The 22,656-nt window shown below is 40.3% G+C and overlaps 1 protein-coding gene across 6 annotated transcripts in view; it reads left to right on the plus strand.

Moving 5' to 3' along the window:
* IQCA1 (IQ motif containing with AAA domain 1) overlaps positions 1 to 22,656 on the plus strand; it is a 1,056,753-nt gene that overhangs the window by 649,142 nt on the left and 384,955 nt on the right. For 5 of the 6 annotated variants that reach the window (XM_033944078.1, XM_033944079.1, XM_033944081.1 and 2 more), the window contains one exon: positions 20,027 to 20,134. The exons of the other annotated variant lie outside the window; for it this stretch is intronic. In XM_033944078.1, coding sequence (XP_033799969.1) covers positions 20,027 to 20,134 — 108 coding nt within the window. The remainder of the gene's footprint in view (positions 1 to 20,026; positions 20,135 to 22,656) is intronic. 6 annotated transcript variants of the gene reach the window in all.

Here is a 22,656-nt window from a genome sequence, read left to right on the forward strand (position 1 = left end):
TATTTTATGCAACGGGGTGTCTATTACGATCTTTGAATGATAATAGGGTAGCTTTCCCCATATCTTGAAGGCCTATATTGCTTCAACTAGAGATTGTGCATTTTTTTTAAAATTTAGTTCCATGGTTACGGAATAATTTGCCTTTAGACTTGCGAAAAAAGGAATCATATCTACATTTTAAAAGACATTTAAAAGCACACTTTTTTCATTTGGCTTTTTCAAATTGAAGAAATGAGTTTGAGATTGTAATTCATATCTCTGTAGATATGGATATTTTAAAATAATTTTTTCAATTTGTATTAATTAGTTAATTTTTATTATTGTTATTTGATTGTCATAGAATTTTATGTATTTGGGAAAAAAAGTTCTTTTTTTCTCTTTCTTTCCTTTTCTATTTTTGAATGGAGTTCTTTTCTAAATTGTTTTGTAATATATATTGTAATTTTGTGATCTGTTTTTGGCTATTATGCAGTATATAAAATTTTTAATAAACGGACTTCCGATTGACGCTTGGACATGGCAGTGTGAGTTAGGAGCTCCCACTTCCAATTGCTGATCATTGCTCTAATAACATTTTTCTAGCAGATCCTTGTGCAGGAAACTTGCAGTTTTCTGTTGTACAACATAATCTATACTAAATGGCTACAAAAAAAGGCAAATTGGACCCTCAACCAACAAATAAACAGCTGAAATCTACACCTCCCTCACCATAGAAACCAGGCAGGAGTGAAGACCACGAGGCTGACAACGACCCCATTTTGGCTGAATTACAAAGCATCAAAACTATGATGAAAACTCACCTGGAAATCTCCAAAGACATGAGAACGGAGCTTGAATCAATTCACTCTCAGCTTGCTACTTCACAGCAGCATTTTGAAGGATATAACACTACTGGAGAGGGTGCAGAGGCGAGCAACGAAGCTAGTAAAAGGTATGGAGAACTTGAGCTACAAAGATCGCCTCAGAAAACTGGGACTATTCACCCTTGAGAAGAGAAGACCGAGAGAGGATCTGATAGAGACTTTTAAATTGCTAAAAGGGATCGACATAATGGAGCAAGCTCACTCACCAGCAGGGGGAAAGGATGGTGAGCAAGAAACAGCATTATTCACATTGGCAAATGTAACCCAGTCTCGGACCAGAGGTCATGGCCTGAAGCTGAGAGGGGACACGACCAAGACAAACGTCAGAAAGTTCTGCTTCACACAGCGAGTGGTGAACGCCTGGAACTCTCTCCCGAAAGAGCTGGTGGAGGAAACCACCATTCTAGGATTTAAGGGAAAATTGGACACACATCTTCTTGCAGAAGACATTGAGAGATACGAGTGACTAGTGTATTTGCCAGGGTGTGCCTGGCTGAGCCTCCGCGTGTGCAGATCGCCGGACTAGATGGACCCCAGGTCTGATCCGGTGTAGGCATTTCTTATGTTCTTATGAACAGCTTTCTCTCCGTGTCTCTGCAGTGGAAACTGAAATACCGGCTGTTTGCACCAATTCCACTGCTGTTCAGAAACTCATGCTCGACCTGGAAGACATGGCAAATCGCTCTAGAAGGAGCAATATTCGTATATTAGGGATGCCTGAATCAACAGAGGGGGCAGACACCATGGCTTTCATCTCATCTTGGCTGCCGAAGTTCCTTGACATTGAATTCTCTCCTGCTGTTGAACTGGAACGTGCTCACCATACACCCTCCAAGCCCATCCTGGGCAGCAAGCATCCCAGACCCATTATTGTAAAACTTCTTTGGTTTCAGCAAGCACTCCAGATCCTCACAGCTGCCAAGGGTAAAGCCTCCATGTTACACCAGGGTCGTAAAATCCTCATCGTGCCAGATCTGGCACCTTCCACAGCTGCAAAAAGAAAATCCTTCCTAGCTCTCAGACAAGAGCTTAAAGATCTGGGGGCTCAGTATTGACTTTTCTACCCAGCACACTTCAGAGTCACATACCGAAATCACACCGACAACTACTCCGATCCTGAGATACTGAAAAAATGGATCCAGCAAACTAAGATGGGGTGACTGTATACCGGGTTTCTCTTCAAGTTTGTTCCTGAGGAACTTTGCCCTGCTGAATGTCTCAACTATAGCAGAGATTAACTGTTAACTGTGTTTTTTTTCAAATTCACTACTTCGTGACAACTGTGTTTTTCACAATGGTTATGCTTCTTTTTTCTTTCACCGGTTTTGCTGGTAATTCTATACATGTGCTTCCGCTCCAATTTCTCTCCACTATACTGGCTTCACTCGCAAGGGCATACTGGCTTAATCTCTCTTGGTTTATGTGAATCTTTGTTGTTTGTCATGCATGTATAACCTTTGTTAGTATTTACTATCTTTTCCTCTCTCCCAAGCTGTTTTCTTTCATGCTTAATTAACAGTCTTTAAGATCGTACTCCCTGTGCTAATCTCTCCAACGCTCTGACACACTTCCTGGGGTTTATTCCTTCTGGTTCTATCTCTGCTCTCCTTATTTTCTCCCAGGTACTGCTCGGTTTGTTATCTTGCTAATCCTATTACTAAGACCTCCTTATATAGCAGCTGTACTCTCCTATTCTCTGTAAAGTAATGCTGTCTGATATCTTTTCACAATCTATTCTCCCTTGATCGGAGTTGGCTCCCCTCCCTCTCCGGTCTTATCCTCTTAAGGAACGGCCCTTGCTGTATTTATTTTGCTTAATTACTTTTTGTTACCTCTCATTCCCTCTAGATTCACCACTAGTTCACAGGGTAATTATATTTTCTTCTTGTTTACTTTTTCCTTAGTATGATTACTTTACGAGTCCTGTTTTAACTGGCGCCATATCTCAACTGCCCTCCCTGCTTGTCTTTCTATTGCTTTTTCTGTGTAATGGTTGAGAATCTCTGTAACTTGTTGATTTGTCCGTCAGCTTTATTTAAGACAATTAGTTTTACTATCTTCCCTTTACTAGTAGATAGAGCAAAATATTTACTTTTCAGGAAGGTGCATTAGTCCTTGGCTTTCGCAAAGTTTGCACCTCATAAACTACTGATATTTATGGCTACGACTTTTTGATATAAATGAAACATGTTCCCGCCCTTTCCCTCTCCTGCAAATGCGGCCATTTTCCAAGTATAACACTCCTTTATTTATACTTTTCGCTCTTTACATGTTTATTACAGCCGTTTCTCAGGGTAACCTCTATATATCTAATAATATATCTCTAAAAATAAGATTACTCTCCCTATCCTGGTATACAGAGGCAATAATTTTCCTTACACCCCTGCTGAAGTTCTTTTTATTTATTCTTTTGAGTATTACATGTGGTTATACCTGATTGGCTGCTCTCTTACTATTTCTACTGTTCTTTCTAGAAATACCTTAGAATAACTATCTCTTCTTTTCACATAGTTAATAATGACATATATTTTGTGTACCAGGAGCAGAATGTGCTACCCCCCCCCTTTTTTTTTCTCTCTCTCTTTTTGGCTCCTGCAACTAATCTTACTGTGTACTGCATATTTGAGCGTATTTATTGCCTGTTTCATGCTGACCGCAGCCACATTTTTCAGTACTCTTTACATGTCATTCTACATGTCTCTCTCTGTAGGTTTCCTTTTTTTCTCTCTCTCTGTCTTGATATTGACAAATAATTCACTTCCCTTGTAATTCTTATACTACTTTTATATTTTTCCACTTGAACAATGATTGTAATTATGTATGACCTGTTGCTTTCTCACTGTTGCTATTGATTTCTTTAATCATCTCTTAGGTTCTCTATTTCTCTTTCCTATGTGAGCAATTATAATTTGTGCTTACCCTGTTGTATTCCTCATGACCTATGTTTGCCTATGTCTTATACCTCTTATGTTGGTAATATCTTTGTATTAGATCAGTCCCTAGGTTCAATTAGCCATCACAAAGTGTATCACTACAACTGGTTTTTACATGTGGGATTATAACATGCTTTCATCGATTTTAAGATAATGCTACTGGTTTCTAGATAATTTGTATTGTAATATTATTTTCTAATTCAAACAGGTTTCTCACCATATTTGGAACTGTATGATTCCTTAACACTCATTTCTTGTCTATAATATGCCCTCTATCTCCTATTTCTATACATCTTGTGTATTTAATCGCTCTCCAGGCAAACTGTGCCTTTCTCATATTGATCTCACTATATACCACTTACTCTCTCACCGGGCCTATACCAAAGTATGACAGTAAAGTCTTTTCTCTGTTGCCTGTTGTCTATGACACAACTTTATATGAGTTGTCCTTAATATGCCCTTACATTATTGTTTTAATGCAATAGCTGTGAAATAGTTTAAACTACAGGTACAAATGCAGTGAGAACTTGGTTTGCGAGCATAATTCGTTCCGCAAACATGCTTGTAATCCAAAACACTCGTATATCAAAGCGAATTTCCCCATAGGAAATACTGGAGACTCAGATGACTCGTATCACAGCCCAGGAACTTTAATGCAAAATGCTACGCATATTTGTATTGCAAGACCTCTCTTGTTTGGAGCAGTCGCTGCACTCCTGCAGTATCGGAGAGAGGGGAACCATCTGCTCAGTTGTGATGTGTGTGGACTGTATGTACTTGTATTGCAGGACATTGCTTGTCTATCAAGTTGAAGTTGAGTAAAATGTTTTGCTTGTCTTGTAAGGCACTTGTGCACCATGCTGCTTGCGGTCCAGAGTTTTGCTGTTTATTAGTCCTTGTCTCCGTAGCTTCTATTGTCAATCTTTATACACATGTTTTAGATAATTTTCTCTTACTCGCCTGATGGTGATACTAGCCTACATGCCATACAATAGACCTAACCTCTGTTGTTCACTCAACTATTGGGTATGTTTATGACTATTATTATGTTATGATGCCTTGTCCCCTTCTCTTAGGTATCATTGCTAATATTTCTTTCTAAAATGTCCCTTCATAGTGACATAATAACACAACTCATAAAGATGCAATGTATTTTGTTACCCAGCCTATGATGGTTTTTATTTATTTATTTATTTTTCCTCTTTCTCTCTTGATTTCTCTATTTGGCTCACTACAGACTTTCAATTTCACTAATATAAGCTGATCTCTCTACTCTAGGGTATTCTATCCCACTACAAGGATTTCAATAATTATACTAGCACTTTCCTTGCCATTACTATTACATGTTCGGGTTTTCTAATGATAACCTTTGTAATTATTTTTCCTTATGCAAAAGCCTGCCTCCCTCTAATTATGGTACTTATTTACATCTTAGATGTTTTCAGAATATTGTATTTGATAATAGCATATCATTTGTAATTTCCATCTCTTATTCAACTAACTATATTCTCACAGAATATAAACACTACATATACTATTTGACATCAGTAAATCTCTCCACCTAGGAACTCTAGTATAAATGTTGGGTTCTCTCAAATATCCTTACTAGCAACACTGCGTTTATCTCATGTTTATAACTTGTCTATATTAGTCCATTACTATGGTTGATGTTTTCCCTGCACAGTATAAACTATATGCCTTTTTTTTTCAACTTAAACTTGCAGTATTGTTGGAAGTGAGTCTTCCTGGCCTTATTGATCACATGTTTAACCAACTGGTTTGTGCTCTTATCTTCCTCTTGCCCTGGAGAGGGTTCTCCTCAAGATATTACTCCTTTGACACTTTAGTGCCTTGCTCATCTAATAAGGTGTGTATTTCCAATACCATAACTTGCTTTAATAGTCTTCTCATTAATAAATATGACTTCCCTTAAACTTGCCTCGTGGAATGTCAATGGCATTAATCAAGCTTTCAAATTCGTAAAAATAATGGACTACCTTTGGCTGAAGGATTATGATATCCTTCTTCTACAAGAGACTCATCTAAATTCAAAGGAATGTTCTCTCTTTAAACCACCTGAATATAACACACATTTATTTTCTCCTGCCCAAAAGAAGAAGAGAGGTGTCTCAATATTGTTCAAAAACACCACTAATGTACAGATTCTTCACCAGTTATCTGATGATGAAGGCAGATGGATCATTGTTTCAGTATGTTTGGGTTCTACATGCTTATCATTATGAATGTTTATGCACCCAATATTGATTTACCTCCCTTCATGATAACCCTGAGGGAAACACTTCTCAAATTTTCCAACTTTCTTCTTCTCATCGGCGGCAACGTCAATCTTCCTCTCGACTCTACATACGATAGACATTCTTCTACCAAATTTCGTACTACTAAAATGTGGAAGGAACGTCACCATATTATCCAAGATTTAGGACTTTGTGATCCTTGAAGAATTCTCCATCCAGCTGAGAGTTCCTTCACTTTCTATTCAGCCCCATACCGATCATACTCCAGAATAGATTTTTTTCTCATGTTAAAAATATTACTTCCACAGATTTGTGCTTCCATCATACACCCTATAATATTATCAGATCATGCTCCGATTGGTCTTCATTTGGAACTACAACATGTCATTCCTAGGCACCAATGGAAACTGAATACTTCCCTCCTTTCCGATTCTACCTTCTTGGATAGAATGCGCTATTTTATTTTGGAATTTTTCCTTACAATCAGGTCTCTGTATCTTCATACAACACATTATGGGAAGCTTTCAAAGTAACTCTCAGAGGAGAAATCCTCAGCGATATGTCATGGAAAAGAAAACAAGAATCCTCCAGATTAAATTCTTTAGAAGCTGACATTTCTACTCTGGAATCACAACAGCTTAATTCTACAGCTTTAGCCTTATCTCCTGAATTGATAAAGAAAAAAACTGAATATAATCTTCTATCCCGTAATAAAGCCCAGGAAAGCTTCCTGCTTTCACGATCGGGCAAATACATGTCCTCTAACAAATCTGGTCGACTTCTTGCTAAATACCCTGCTAACTGCAAGCAATGTGTTAGAATTGCTTCTATTAGTGGAGCAAATGGATCTATTCTAACGGATGATACTTCTATCTCCCAAGCGTTTACTTCCTTCTATGAAAACCTATACTCATCCCACTTCAATGAGTGGGTTTGTGGATTGGGTTTTTTCTCTTCTACTGATCAGGTGCCATAAGAGCCAAGACACCTGGACTATTTCGGTCTTTGAATGGGGGGGAATTAGTTCTGGTATTATCTGTTGAGTACGGTTGAAAATAATTCAATAACTGTATTATCTCCATTTTAGTTGTGCATTCTGTATTACTGCTTTGACCCTAATCTTAATAATTTGTCATTAAATATAGATTGTTGCATTTCCAAACTTCAGTTGTGGGCGATGTCCATCCAAATGAAACTTAATGCTGCTAAAATGAAAATACTATGGGATGGTCCAAATTTAGAAAATCTTCCTGCTCTTGTTACATTGAAATCAGCTGTTTTGTTACACATCGAGTTTTCAACTAGAGTTCTGGGTATTATCTTGGACTCTTCACTTACGTTTCATGGACACATAAACTACGAGATCTACGAGGAGAAAATAGCGCGAGAGGCCAAAAATTTCATGCCCTTTTTTAGATACGTAAAAGGGAAAAAATCCGCACGGGAGGCGGTGGGACCGCTGGATGACCTGGGAGGAAAAGGGTGCGTTAAGGATGACAAACAAATTGCAGACAGACTGAATTCCTTCTTTGCGTCTGTATTTACAAAGGAAGACACCGCAACAATACCTGACACAGTGAAAGTGTTCAAGGGAGTCGTACAGAACAGCCTCACCACAGTAGAAGTGGACTTGGACCAGATTTACCACCAGATCAACAAACTTAAAAGTGATAAATCTCCTGGACCAGACGGAATTCATCCGAGAGTCCTAAAACAACTGAAATTTGAAATCGGAGAACTATTGCAAAAACTTGCCAACCTGTCAATCAAAACAGGACAGATACCGGACGACTGGAAGATAGCGAACGTCATGCCAATATTTAAAAAAGGATCGAGAGGAGTGCCAGGCAACTACAGACCTGTGAGTCTCATGTCTGTCCCTGGAAAGATGGTTGAGGCGCTGATCAAAGATAGCATAGTCCGGCACCTATACACACACGACCTGATGAGAGCCAGGCAACATTGGTTCAGGAAAGGGAAATCATGTTTGACGAACCTACTTCAATTTTTTGAGACAGTGTACAGACAAATTGATAGTGGAGAACTGGTGGATATTGTATACTTGGACTTTCAGAAAGCAACCGACAAGGTTCCACATGTAAGACTTCTCAGGAAATTACAAGGCCATGGAATAGAGGGAGATATACTAAGATGGATAGGCAAATGGCTAGAGAATAGAAAACAGAGAGTGGGCATAAATGGGAAGTTCTCAGAATGGGAAAAAGTGACTAGCAGTGTACCCCAGGGCTCGGTACTTGGACCCATCTTATTTAATATTTTCATAAATGACCTGGAAGAAGGAACATCCAGTGAAATCATCAAGTTTGCAGATGACACAAAGCTATGCCAGGCAATCAAATCTCATAAGGACAGCGAGGAACTCCAGAGTGTCTTGAATCAATTGGAGAAGTGGGCAGATAAATGGCAGATGAATTTTAATGTGGAAAAATGCAAAGTTATGCATTTAGGCAGAAAAAATAAAGATCACAAGTATAGTATGTCAGGTGTAACTCTGGGAAAGACCGAACAGGAAAAGGACCCGGGTGTACTGATAGATAGGACCCTGAAACCATTGGCGCAATGTGTAGCGGCGGCGAAGAAAGCAAATAGAATGCTAGGCATGATAAAGAAGGGAATTACGAATAGATTAGAGAAAGTTATAATACCGCTCTACAGAGCCATGGTCAGACCGCACCTGGAATACTGCGTCCAGATTGGTCTCCATACCTAAAGAAGGATATAAAACTGCTAGAGAGGGTGCAGAGACGAGCAAAGAAGCTAGCGAAAGGTATGGAGAACCTGGACTATGAGGAATGACTTAGGAGACTGGGGTTGTTCTCCCTTGAGAAGAGGAGACTATGAGGGGATCTGATCGAGACTTTCAAAATACTGAAAGGATTCGACAAAATGGAGCAGGGAAAGCAGTTATTTACAATGTCCATTGTGACACAGACAAGAGGACATAGACTGAAGCTGAGGGGGGACAGGTCCAGGACGATTATCAGGAAGTTCTGTTTCACGCAGCGAGTGGTGGACACCTGGAATGCTCTCCCAGAGGAAGTAATTGCAGAATCCACCATTCTAAGATTTAAGGGTAAACTAGATGCACATCTCCTTAAGAGTGGCATAGAATGATACGGGTAAGGGTAAATTAGATGCACATCTCCCTTGAGAAGCATACAGTGATATGGGGACTAAAACTATACCAGGGTACACCTGGTGGGACCTCCGCGTGTGCGGATCACCGGACTTGATGGACCCAGGGTCTGATCCGGAGATGGCAATTCTTATGAGTGATAGTTTCCTACATGATCTCCCACATACTTCCTTATCACATTCCCAGGGACTGAAATTTGGAGCTCCCATTAGTGAAGATGACATTTTGGAAACCATAAAATCTTTATCCTCACCCAAAACACCTGGTCCTGATGGATTCCCAGCAGAACTTTTTAAAGTTCTCTCTTCAGAATTTATATCTATACTGAAACAATTATTTTCATTACATTAGAGATTTCTATTCCGCCATTACCTTGCGGTTCAAGGCGGATTACAAAAGAGATTAAAAAAAACAGAGGGTTACAATGGAAGAACATTTGTCCTTTCTAGAAAGATAATGAATAGGTTATGTAGTTTCTGTGTGGCGGGAAGAGGGAGACCAGGGTTGTTTCACGGAAGCTCACATCATAGTTTTACCTAAACCTGGTAGGGATGAATCTAATGTAGCCAAATATAGACCCATCTCACTATTAAATACTGACTGTAAAATTCTAGCTAAAATACTGGCTTCTAGACTGGAGAAAATTCTGGGCAACATATTTCACCCTGCCCAAGTAGGGTTCATGAAAAATCGTGTTATAGGTGATAATGCACGCACATTTCATTCACTAATAGATATCGCTCAATCCTCTCCTATCCCCATGGTAGCACTTTCGCTTGATGCTAAAAAAGCGTTTGACATGGTGGAATGGCCCCACCTTATTGACACTCTCCGATGGTTCAGTTGCGGGGACAATTTTATGAAATGGGTTCAAATGTACACCAAACCTTGTTCCAGATTATGTATCAATGATTCCATCTCCACTCCCATTCTTCTAAATAGGGACACCCACCAAGGCTGTCTCTTATCCCCACTCCTCTTCAATATTGCTTTGGAATCCCTTCTTATAGCAATTAGACAGCATTCTGATATCTCTGGAATACCGGTCGGATCGGAACATTTTAAAACCCTCGCCTATGCGGATGACCTCCTAAAATTTCTTTCCAGTCCTTCCTCCTCCATACCAATCTTGCTCCAAGTAGTATCTCAGTTTTTGAATTGTGCTGGATATTGTATAAATTGGGATAAATCAGAAATTATGCCCCTAAATGATCATACATCTATCTCTGATTGTGGTCCTATTAACTTTAAATGGTCACGTTCTTCACTGAAATATTTGGGTATCCTTTTCCATTGTGACTAGAACGTTATGATGTCTCTTAACCTAACTCCCATTTCTTCTAAAGTTGAATCCCTATTAAAACGCTGGTTTCCTCTATCCTTGTCATGGTAGGGAAGAATTGAGGCAATTAAGATGACCATCACCCCAATTGTCAACTATTATTTATCCATGCTGCCTAAATTAGCTCCACGTGATTTCTATAAATCTATCGAAAGTAAGCTTACTGAATATCTGTGGTGTAAGAAAACTCCCAGAATTACTATTAAAATACTTAAATCCTTCAAAGAAAATGGCTGCATGGGATTCCCAGACTTTTTCCTCTATCACGTCGCTGCATTCCTCCGATACAGTTCCTTCTGGATACAAGATTCCGTACCACTGGATCGCCGGTCTGCCTGGTTTTCTATAGAACAATTCCTGGTTTCTCCCATTCCACTTTCATGTTTACCGTATACTCCCTTACATATGGTACCTGATAAATCTGTTACTATTATTGCCACTATTCATGCAATCCAACACTTTGATTCTATCTCCCATCAAATAGATGGCATACTATCTCATCTCCACCCAAATCCAAATCGACAACCATCCTATTCATTGGCGCTCTTGGATGGACAGAGGTGTTTGGTCACTGGCCCATATTTCTGAAAATAATACTCTCTTATCCTTCTCCCAAATCATGAACAAGTTTGCTATTCCCTCGTCGGAATTTTTTTTGATGGCTCCAACTATCTCATTGCATTAAAAAAAAATGCTCGCCTTCCATTTCTGAATATCCTAATTCTTTGGCTTTTCTCTAATTTTCATATCTCGGATTCACTTTGGGTCATTCCACATCTATATTCTATAGGGAACTGTGCTCCAAACTCTTCCCCAGATCCAAAAAGTCCACTGACATATGGTCTAATGAAACGTCTTGGAAAGGATCAGCCAAGGATTGGGAGCTCTATTTCAGCAAGATTATACGACCCACTGCATCCTCTAGTCTCTCACAGTCCCATTACTTCCTATCATATAAAGCTTTTTGGACTCCAAAACAGATGTTTCGGGCTGGCCTTCTAGGCTCTAATACTTGTTGGCACTGTCATTCGGACTTGGGAGACATATGTCATATGATTTTTTTCTTGTCCTAACATTGCTACTTTTTGGTCACAAGTATGGCTTATCATCAAACATCAGAACTCTCTACTGATATTCTTATTTTTAGAGCTCTCGCCATTAAAGACTCCTTGACCTCCTGGCAGAAATCCTTACTTAACATTTTGCTAGCACTTACTATCCAAATGATACTACATAATTGGAAATCTGCAGACCTATTGAATGTCACATTCTGGTGGAATACAGTCCTCATGATACACCTATATGAAGTTAAAGCAGCAGAATTCTCCAACAGACAGAATATAGTCAATAAGATTTGGGATCCCATAGTGAACTTTTCTTAAATGCCAATGATATTTCCACCACAATTTTCTTTGAAATTATGCCACACTCTACTATATTTGAAGTCTGTCTGCTACTTACATTACAATGCGAAACACCCCTCTTGAACAGTCCCTCATATGTACTTATTTACTGAGCAAGGTACTATTCTCCCCTCCCTCTCCAGGATTTTCTTCCAACACCGTTGGAGTTGCCTTGTGTGTTTACAGAATTCTTATTACATGTTTACTATTTGAAAACTTTATTTGTCCATTTATGTTCTTGAACACTGGCAACTACCATGTTTGTTCTATATGTTATGTTCCACTTGTTTAAAAATTTCAATAAAAATATTTGAAATCAATAATTTTTAATAAACATAAACATCTATAAGCTCAACCAGCTTTGGACACCCTTATACATCCGGAACAAACAGGCTTTATGTCAGGGCGCTTGTCCAGCGACAATACTAGACTATTATCCAATACTCTTCACATCTCCATACTCTATCACTGGCGATCGCACTAGATGCCGAGAAGGCGTTCGACCTAGTCGAGTGGACCTACATCATCCAAGTTCTTCAGTGGTATGGTTTCCCTAATTATTTTATATCCCTTATTCAGATTCTGTACTCCAACCCATCTGCGAGACTATTCATTAATAATATCTATTCAACTTTGTTTCGATTAACAAGGGAACTAGGCAAGGGTGTCCGCTATCTCCTCTCTTATTTAACCTTGCATTTAACCTTCAACATTTTGAAAAACATGAACTTCTGATAACCAGCCAGCATGGTTTCTGCAAGGGAAGATCGTGCCTAACGAACTTATTGCACTTCTTCGAAGGGATCAACAAACGGATGGACAAAGGAGACCCCATAGACATCATATATCTAGATTTCCAAAAAGCCTTTGACAAGGTGCCCCATGAACGTCTACTCCGGAAACTGAAGAACCATGGGGTGGAAGGAGACGTACATAGATGGATCAGAAACTGGTTGGAGGGTAGAAAACAAAGGGTAGGAGTGAAGGGTCACTACTCCGACTGGAGGAGGGTCACGAGTGGTGTCCCGCAGGGCTCGGTGCTCGGGCCGCTGCTATTTAATATCTTCATAAATGATCTAGAAACAGGAACGAAGTGCGAGATAATAAAATTTGCGGACGACACCAAACTATTTAATGGAGCTCGGACTACAGAAGACTGCGAAAAGTTGCAAAGGGACTTGAACAAATTAGAAGAATGGGCGGCGAAATGGCAGATGAAGTTCAACATTGAAAAATGTAAAGTATTACATGTGGGGAGCAGAAACTCGAGGTACAACTATACAATGGGAGGGATGTTATTAAATAAGAGTACCCAGGAAAGGGACTTGGGGGTAATGGTGGACATGACAATGAAGCCGTCGGCACAGTGTGCAGCGGCCTCTAAGAGAGCGAATAGAATGCTTGGTATAATCAAAAAGGGTATTACAGCCAGAACGAAAGAAGTTATCCTGCCGTTGTATCGGGCGATGGTGCGCCCGCATTTGGAGTACTGCGTCCAATATTGGTCGCCGTATCTTAAGAAGGATATGGCGTTAGTCGAGAGGGTTCAAAGGAGAGCAACACGTCTGATAATAGGTATGGAAAACCTGTCATATTCTGAGAGATTGGAGAAGCTGGGTCTCTTTTCCCTGGAGAAGAGGAGACTTAGAGAGGATATGATAGAGACTTACAAGATCATGAAGGGCATAGAGAGAGTAGAGAGGGACAGATTCTTCGAACTTTCGAAAAATAAGAGAACAAGAGGGCATTCGGAAAAGTTGAAAGGGGACAGATTCAAAACAAATGCTAGGAAGTTCTTCTTTACCCAACGTGTGGTGGACACCTGGAATGCGCTTCCAGAGGACGTTATAAGGCAGAGTACGGTACTGGGGTTCAAGAAAGGATTGGACAAATTCCTACTGGAAATGGGGATAGAGGGGTATAGATAGAAGATTACTGCACAGGTCCTGGACCTGTTGGGCCGCCGCGTGAGCGGACTGCTGGGCACGATGGATCTCGGGTCTGACCCAGCAGAGGCATTTCTTATGTTCTTATGTTCATTGGAACCTTTATTGATTGCCTTAAGGTCCCATAAGAACATATCTGGATTTAGCCTGGGAACCTTTGAAGTAAAACTGTCGGCATATGCTGATGATGTTCTCATCTATGCCTCACCTTCATCTCTCCCACATATTCTTGAGGTGATCCACCGTTATTCATGCATTTCTGGATATAAACTAAATTCATCTAAATCTGACATAATGCCAATCAACTGTCCTGAGTATTGTGATGAAGTTAAACAGTTGGGATTCCATTGGGCATCTGACAAGATCAAGTATTTAGGGATCTATTTTGGCCCGACGTTGGATGACACCTTACGATACAATATGGACTATATTCTGACTAAAGTGAAACGCTCCCTTGCCGCATGGTCACCTCTCAAGCTTTCGTGGTGGGGACGCCTTGACACCATCAAAATGATGATAGTCCCTGTTGTCAATTACGTGCTGTCTATGATTCCTGTTCTATTTCAACGACCCTGTTATAAGAAGGTGGAATCTCTTCTGGTTGATTTTCTTTGGCTACACAAAGTATCTCGTATCAGTCTTCAGAAACTTAAGTGCCCCAAAAAACACGGGGGCGTTTTCTTTCCTAGCTTCCTTGACTATCATGTCTCCTTTCTACTCAGACAGGGCGTCCACTGGTTTCATGATTCGGATCTTCACATCTTGCCTCCCTGGCTCCAATTGGAATCTCGCCTTACAAATGTTACTTTGAGATATGTGCCTGTCATGTCTCTACCACCATCTTTTACAGCTAATCCTATATTGCTCTCTACAATCCAAGCTTATCGTGAAGTGGAAGTTTTCTCGGACCTTAAATGGGAGAACTCATTGCTGACCTCCTTATGGCTTAATCCTCGGTACTTGAGAGAGTCCAGAGAAGAGCAACTAAGCTAATAAAGGGTATGGAAGACCTCTCATATACTGACAGACTGAAGAAGTTGGGGCTTTTCTCCCTGGAAAAGCGGAGACTTAGAGGAGACATGATAGAAACCTTCAAGATCATGAAGGGCATAGAAAGAGTGGACATGGACAGATTTTTCAAATTACGGGGAACCACAAGCACAAGGGGGCACTCGGAGAAACTGAAAGGGGAAAGGTTTAGAACAAACGCCAGGAAGTTCTTTTTCACTCAGAGGGTGGTGGATACATGGAACGCGCTACTGGTGGATGTGATAAGCAGAAGCACACTACAGGGCTTCAAAGAGGGTCTGGACAGGTACCTGGAGGACAAAGGGATTGAGGGGTACAGATAGGAGTAGAGGTAGGTAATAGGGATAGGATTAGAGGCAGTTACAAAAATAGTCATGGACACTGTTCAGGCAATTAGGCCTGATGGGCCACCGCAGGAGCGGACCGCTGGGCAGGATGGACCTCTGGTATGACTCAGCGGAGGCAACTTCTTATGTTCTTAAGATTCAAAATAATCCGATCTCTTGGAAATCTTGGCAAGACCTTGGCATATGGACTGTGAGTCAGCTCTATGATGGCCATCAATGGTTTCCTTTCGCTACCATCTGCAGGACTTATGGCTTACCTCCCTCACAATTTTTTAAATGGCTTCAACTTACCAATGCCATTAAAAAGGACTTTCTACTATCTCTTCTTGCTTTAGGTTACCCTTCCTTCATAACGCATTGTGACAGAATTGCCTCCCAGGGTAAGGAAGCTTCCCATTGGTACCAACTACTACAACTCTACAAATTCTCGGATGATCAAAAGCTGATACAACATTGGCATGAGGAATTGAATTTGTGTTTGGAAAATAATGAATGGCAGTCTCTATGGTTATCTGCTGGTCGTTCTCTCCACTCCTCTTCCATGAGACAAACTGCATTTTTCATCCTACATAGAGCATTCTGGACACCTCACCGGCTGGCTAAATTTGGACCTTCACAATTTAGTAAATGCTGGTCCTGTCTCATTGCAGATGGTACCCTTCGCCATATGCTCTTTGACTGCTCCTTATTGGTAGACTTTTGGACACATGTGTGGGAGATAATCTCAGCTGCTTTGGGCATCGACCATCCTCTGACCTATGCTATCGTCATTCTTGGAACTGATGCCACAGCATTGTCCCTCTCTGATCATCACTTCCTTCTCCTTAGAGGGTTGGTTCTTCTGGCCTTGAAGGTGATTCTGTCTAATTGGAAGAACTTATCTGTTTTTCTTGTTGTGTACTAAAACCAATAAACATATTGAACATAAAAAAACATCTATAAGCTGATAAGGGTTCATGTGTGCAGGGGATGCCTACAGTGCTCCTGATTCACTAAGAACCAGTGCTTGGGAGTAGTGTATATGTAATAGCACTGTATGTACGTAGGACTCTGATCTGTACTCCCTAATCCAAGTTCTATCCTCCACAACCTAATCATGACAAGCAATAACCCAGTAAATCACCTGCTATTAGGCTCACTTTGTTTAAGAGTGGAGACAGTCAGTGTTCACTACACAGAGATAACAGATCTCAAGTGTCTGCAGTCAGACCTCAAGGCAAATCATAAGGAAAGACTCATATGCAGACTATCATTGATTGTATGTTAACTCAAAGAAACAGTTCTAGTGAACAATTTTGACTGTTAATAACCGATGCTCCAAATGAACAATTTTAGATGTTTCTATATCCAAAGATCTTATTCATTATTATTTATCTTTTATATTAAATTAGAGTAATACTTAGCTTGGGTCGAGCATCTCAACCCACCCAGCCCAATCAATAAATACAATACAATCCGACGGAAGATCTCCGTTTCACCCGAAAGCACATTACATCGGGCTTCTTCAGTAGGTAAAGGATTTTATCAATGAAAGTCACTATCGGACCATCAATGACCTGACCTAATGCCGAGCAGTGGCATAACTTTCCCAACACAGCTCGAAATCAATAAGGCAGTTCATTTGGAGCATCGGTTATTAACAGTCAAAATTGTTCACTAGAACTGTTTCTTTGAGTTAACATACGATCAATGATAGTCTGCATTTGAGTCTTTCCTTATGATTTGCCCTGAGGTCTGACTGCAGACACTTGAGATCTGTTATCTCTGTGTAGTGAACACTGACTGTCTCCACTCTTAAACAAAGTGAGCCTAATAGCAGGTGATTTAATGTGATTTACACAGTGTTTTGAAGAGGTTGTGAAGCAATAACCCAGGCCATGTATTAGAAAAATAGAAGCTTTTATTTACAGTATAAGCTAGCATAATACATGAGCGAGTCAGAATTATAAGAAAGTTATACAGCAAGAAAGAAAGATAAGTTCTGCTTTTCTACCAAGTAGAGCAAGCACACAACAGCCTTCACTAAGCCTCTTAAAGATAGGCTATTGTTAATATTTCCCAAGTAATAACAGAGATGGTTTACCACTTGACAGCATAGTTTCCTGGAGAGGCATGCAGGCAGCAAGAGGTAGGCAATCCAGATGAACACTGTAGATGGTGTCCTCTAAGTCTGATGTCAAGGCAGCCAGTGAGTCTGATGTTTTGATGTGCAGCTTTGGCTTATATAGAGGGCAGCTTGGCTTTGGCCCTCCCTCTATTGCTTAATACATTGTTCTGGAAGTTTCAGGAAGGTCTCAGAATGGGCCCAAAAGGGTGAGATCATGTTTTGCTGACCACATTATCATGAATCAGCAGTTTCTTCCACAGGGCCAGGAATATGATGATTTTGCAAGACCTCAAGTACATTATATCAGCCCAATTCATTTCACTTCTAGCTGGTCATATGTTGGTAAGGAGTGAAGGCTGCAGCATGTCTTTGACAACACAGTGAGAAGTAGAAGCAACATAGACACTGTTCCACATCCATGCCTGTGTGAAAAACCACCAGAAGCTGGTACCAACTCTACTACGCACATATAACTCTCACATTATGCTATCAGAATCAGAACGTTACAGAATATCCAAAACATCCAACATATCAGTGTCAACCGAAACATCCCTTTGGTTTTGCAAATTCTGTTTCTTTCCAGATGGCATATAAAAAGCATGCATAATATAGAAGTAGTCAACATCTGAAGAAACTTCTAAAACTTCAGTTAAAAATCTTTTAAACATATCACATAGGTAATAGTGGATTATTATGTTGTTTTAGCTGTCTGAATACTGTTTATATCCTGTGGCTAGTAACTTTTCTGTTCCATGGCAGTCACCATCCCCTGAAAATACTTGTTCACATAGATAGTGCTCTTTTTTGTGGCAGGACCATTAATACACACATCAGATTTCTAGTTTGTAGCTGTCTTCTCTGTGCTGTGTATACTGTACTTGTATATTGTTTATGAACCAGTCTATGTTAATTAATCTGTAATTAACAGGATCCTTAACTCAGGTTGACCCAGGTAGAGAACATAAGAACATAAGCAATGCCTCTGCTGGGTCAGACCTGAGGTCCATCATAGAAACATAGAAACATAGAAAGATGACGGCAGAAAAGGGCTATAGCCCATCAAGTCTGCCCACTCTTCTGACCCACCCCATTAAGTCTGAGTGCTAATGACCTAGTTCCTTAACTCTACCCTCGTAGGGATCCCACGTGGATGTCCCATTTATTCTTAAAGTCAAGCACGCTGGAAGCCTGATCACCTGCATTGGAAGCTTGTTCTAGTGATCTACTACCCTTTCTGTGAAGAAATACTTCCTGGTGTCACCATTAAATTTCCCTCCTCTGAGTTTGAGCGGGTGCCCCCTTGTTACCGAGGGTCCTTTGGGAAAGAAGATGTCGTCTTCCACCTCGACACATCCTGTGATGTATTTAAATGTCTCAATCATGTCCCCCCTTTCCCTGCGTTCCTCTAGTGTGTAGAGCTGCAATTTGTTTAGTCTTTCTTCGTATGAGAGACCCTTGAGCCCGGAGATCATCCTAGTGGCCATCCGCTGAACCGACTGAACTCTAAGCACATCTTTATGGTAATGTGGCCTCCAGAATTGCACACAGTATTCCAGATGAGGTCTCACCATGGTTCTGTACAGTGGCATTATGACTTCAGGTTTGCGGCTGATGAAGCTTCTACTGATACATCCCATCATTTGCCTTGCCTTGGATGAGGCCTTCTCTACTTATTTGGCAGCCTTCATGTCTGCACTGATGATTACTCCCAAGTCTCGTTCTTCTGAAGTCCTAGCTAGTGTTTCTCCATTTAAGGTGTAAGTTTTGCATGGATTTCCACTGCCGAGATGCATCGTGCCCAGCAGTCCGCTCACGCAGCGGCCCAACAGGTCCAGGACCTGTGCAGTAATCCTCTAGCTATACCCCTTTATCCCCTTTTCCAGCAGGAAATTGTCCAATCCTTTCTTGAACCCCAGTACTGTACTATGCCCTATTATGCCCTCTGGAAGCGCATTCCAGGTGTCCACCACATGTTGGGTAAAGAAGAACTTCCTAGCATTCGTTTTGAATCTGTCCCCTTTCAACTTTTCCGAATGCCCTTTTGTTCTTTTATTTTTTTAAAGGTTGAAGAATCTGTCCCTCTCTACTCTCTCTATGCCCTTCATGATCTTGTAAGTCTCTATCATATCCCCTCTAAGTCTCCTCTTCTCCAGGGAAAAGAGTCCCAGTTTTCTCAATCTCTCAGCATATGAAAGGTTTTCCAAACCTTTTATCAGACGTGTCGCTCTCCTCTGAACCCTCTCGAGTATTGCCATATCCTTAAGGTACGGCGACCAATAATGTACTCCAGATGCGGACGCACCATCGCCCGATACAACGGCAGGATAACTTCTTTCGTTCTGGTTGTAATACCCTTCTTGATTATGCCTAGCATTCTGTTTGCCTTCTTAGCGGCCACTGCGCACTGTGCCGTCGGCTTCATTGTCATGTCTACCATTATGTCCTCAACTGGGAATTGACTTCTACTCCCTCCAACTTGGCATGTTCTTTCTAACTTAAATTATTTATGCAGTGCCCATGCATTATTTCTCTATATGTAAGTCAGCAATAGTGAATTAGATTATGATGAATAAAATGTATCCATTTCAGACCAGTATGTTATTTGCTTTGATGGCTTCTTATTATACTTCTGCTTTCCTTTCAGGCGAGTCCAACTATTTGGGAGCCACACTGCATCAAATGGACATTGAGCCCATGCCCTCCCTTTCAGATGTCCAACAACTGATTGTGCTATATGGTGTCCTGCCATTAGGTAACTGTAGATCAACATTTAGAAAGATCTTTCACACACAAAATTCAAGGAGGTTTATTATCTAGTCAGGTGAACGTATCCTCTGGAGAATATATTCTAGACCCACATTTATTGTAAAATAGCTTACCATAACAAAGGGCTGTTTGTTGCTGAATACCTCGAAGAACAAGGCATTTCAATCATAGAGGACAAGAATGCAACACAACTCACAAACACTTGATAATACCAGTTTCTAAACATCATGTCCTTCAGTTGTGTTTATACAGAGTTCTGGAATATTTTACTATTCCATACTTTTGTTTAAGATGGGTAACATGCTCATTCCTAATTTTGACACATGTTAGCATATTCAACAAAGTCTCAGTACAAATTTAATATTTATTATGTTTATCAGTTGAGCTGTTTTATATTATTAATCTCTATTATTGAGTTTTATCATTTGTGGTATATGCACTCTATAAATCTAATATGTTATTGGGAATATATTTCAATTTATTAACCCATGGAGCTCATTTTCAAAACATAAAGATATCCAAAAACGGTTACAAAAGTGGTCAAGATGTCCAAGCAGACAAGAAAACATCCAAGTGGCATAATTCACTGGACAAAACTTGAAACTTGACAACAGATTTTTCCAAATGCTTTGCTTCCTTAAAACAAACTGGTGATTATGATAGACTTTTTCAAAATAAACACAAATATAATTTCCCATTGATTGTATCATGTAGGAATTTTGAGACACACGATAGTATCTTTAATTGACTATAACTATTTTAATGCAGAAAGTTTCTGATATGTTGTGATAGTTCACTATGGCTAAAAGTGTTTTCCCGCTGATTTTCATTTTTACTGTGGCCAGTGCATCTTGTTGCAGTGTCCAACAATAGTCAGCCAGCATTGATGGATTCCAGTTGCCCTGATATCTTTTTTTCCATAGTGGCAATGTCCTGGTGAAACCTTTTGCCATGTTCATTGCTGACTGCATCAAGATTTGTGGGGAAGAAGTTCAAGTGTGAATGTAGAAAATGCATCATGTTGCACTTCATGATTTTGTATGATCTAAGAAGTTTGTCAACCAGTTGAAAATAGTTTTGTGCTCTGTAACTGCCAAGAAAATTCTCAACGACATCCTTAAATGCTTTCCAGGTGATTTTGTCTGGCCTGACTAACAGATCTTCAAATCTTTCATCATTGATGATGTGTCTGATCTGATCTGACAAAAATGCCTTCCTTAATCTTGGCATCAGTTATTCCTGGAAACATTTATTTTAGATAAAGAAAACCTTTGTCTTCCTTCATTGTTCTTATGAAATATTTCATCAGTCCAAGTTTTATGTGAAGAGGAGGCAAAAAAATCTTTGTCGGGTAAACAAGTGGTTCATGTACCACATTTTTCTGTCCTGGAACCAAATTCTTACGGAGTGGCCAGTTCTTTTGAATGTAATGCAATACCTTAGCATGGCAGTCCCATTCACAAATAAAACAACAGTACTTGGTATATCCAAGTTGCATTCCAAGTAGCAGAGCTACTACTTTAACATCACCACAGATGTTCCAGTTGTACTTTGTGTACTGGAAATGCTTTAACAGCAATTTCATGTTTTCATATGTTTCTTTCATGCATGCAGTATAGCCAATAGGTATCGATGAGTAGATAATTCCATTGTGTAACAAAACAGCCTTGAGGCTTAACATTGATGAATCAATAAAATGACACCACTTCTGTGGGCCATGCATACAACCCAAAACTGTGAACAACCCTTCAATGTCAGTGCAGATACAGAGGTTTTCAACCTGTGCAAAGAAATTTGTTAAATCATCTTGGAACATTAGAACATAAGAATCGCCTCTGCTGAGTCAGACCATAGGTCCATCGTGCCCAGCAGCCCGCTCCCGCGGCGGCCCTCCAGGTCAAAGACCTATTAGTGATCTTATATATACAACACTTTGCCCCCGTATAGTATCCCTCAATTCCCTTTTCCTTTAGGAATTCGTCCAATCCCTTTTTGAACCCCAAAATCATACTCTGCTCTACCACCTCCTCTAGAAGCGCATTCCAGGTGTCCACCACCCTCTGAGTGAAGAAGAACTTCCTAGCATTTGTTCTGAATCTGTCTCCCTTCAATTTCCTTGAGTGCCTTCTTGTTATTGTTACCCCCGCAAGTCTGAATAATCTGTCCCTCTCTACCTTCTCTATACCCTTCATGATCTTGTAAGTTTCTATCATGTCCCCTCAAAGTCTCCACTTTTCCAAGGAAAAAAGCCCCAGCCTCTCCAGCCTCTCCGCATATGAAAGGTTTTCCATGCCTTTTATCATTTTTGTTGCCCTTCTTTGTACCCTCTCGAGTATCGCCATATCCTTCTTGAGGTACGGCGACCAGTATTGAGCGCAGTATTCCAGGTGTGGGCGCACCATCGCCTGATACAGCGGCAGGATAACTTCTTTGGTTCTGGTAGTGATACCTTTTTTGATAATGCCCAACATTCTGTTCACCTTCTTGGAGGCCGCTGCGCATTGTGCC

Source organism: Geotrypetes seraphini, chromosome 5 (assembly GCF_902459505.1).
Source record: "Geotrypetes seraphini chromosome 5, aGeoSer1.1, whole genome shotgun sequence".
Classification (NCBI taxonomy): Eukaryota; Metazoa; Chordata; class Amphibia; order Gymnophiona; family Dermophiidae; genus Geotrypetes; species Geotrypetes seraphini.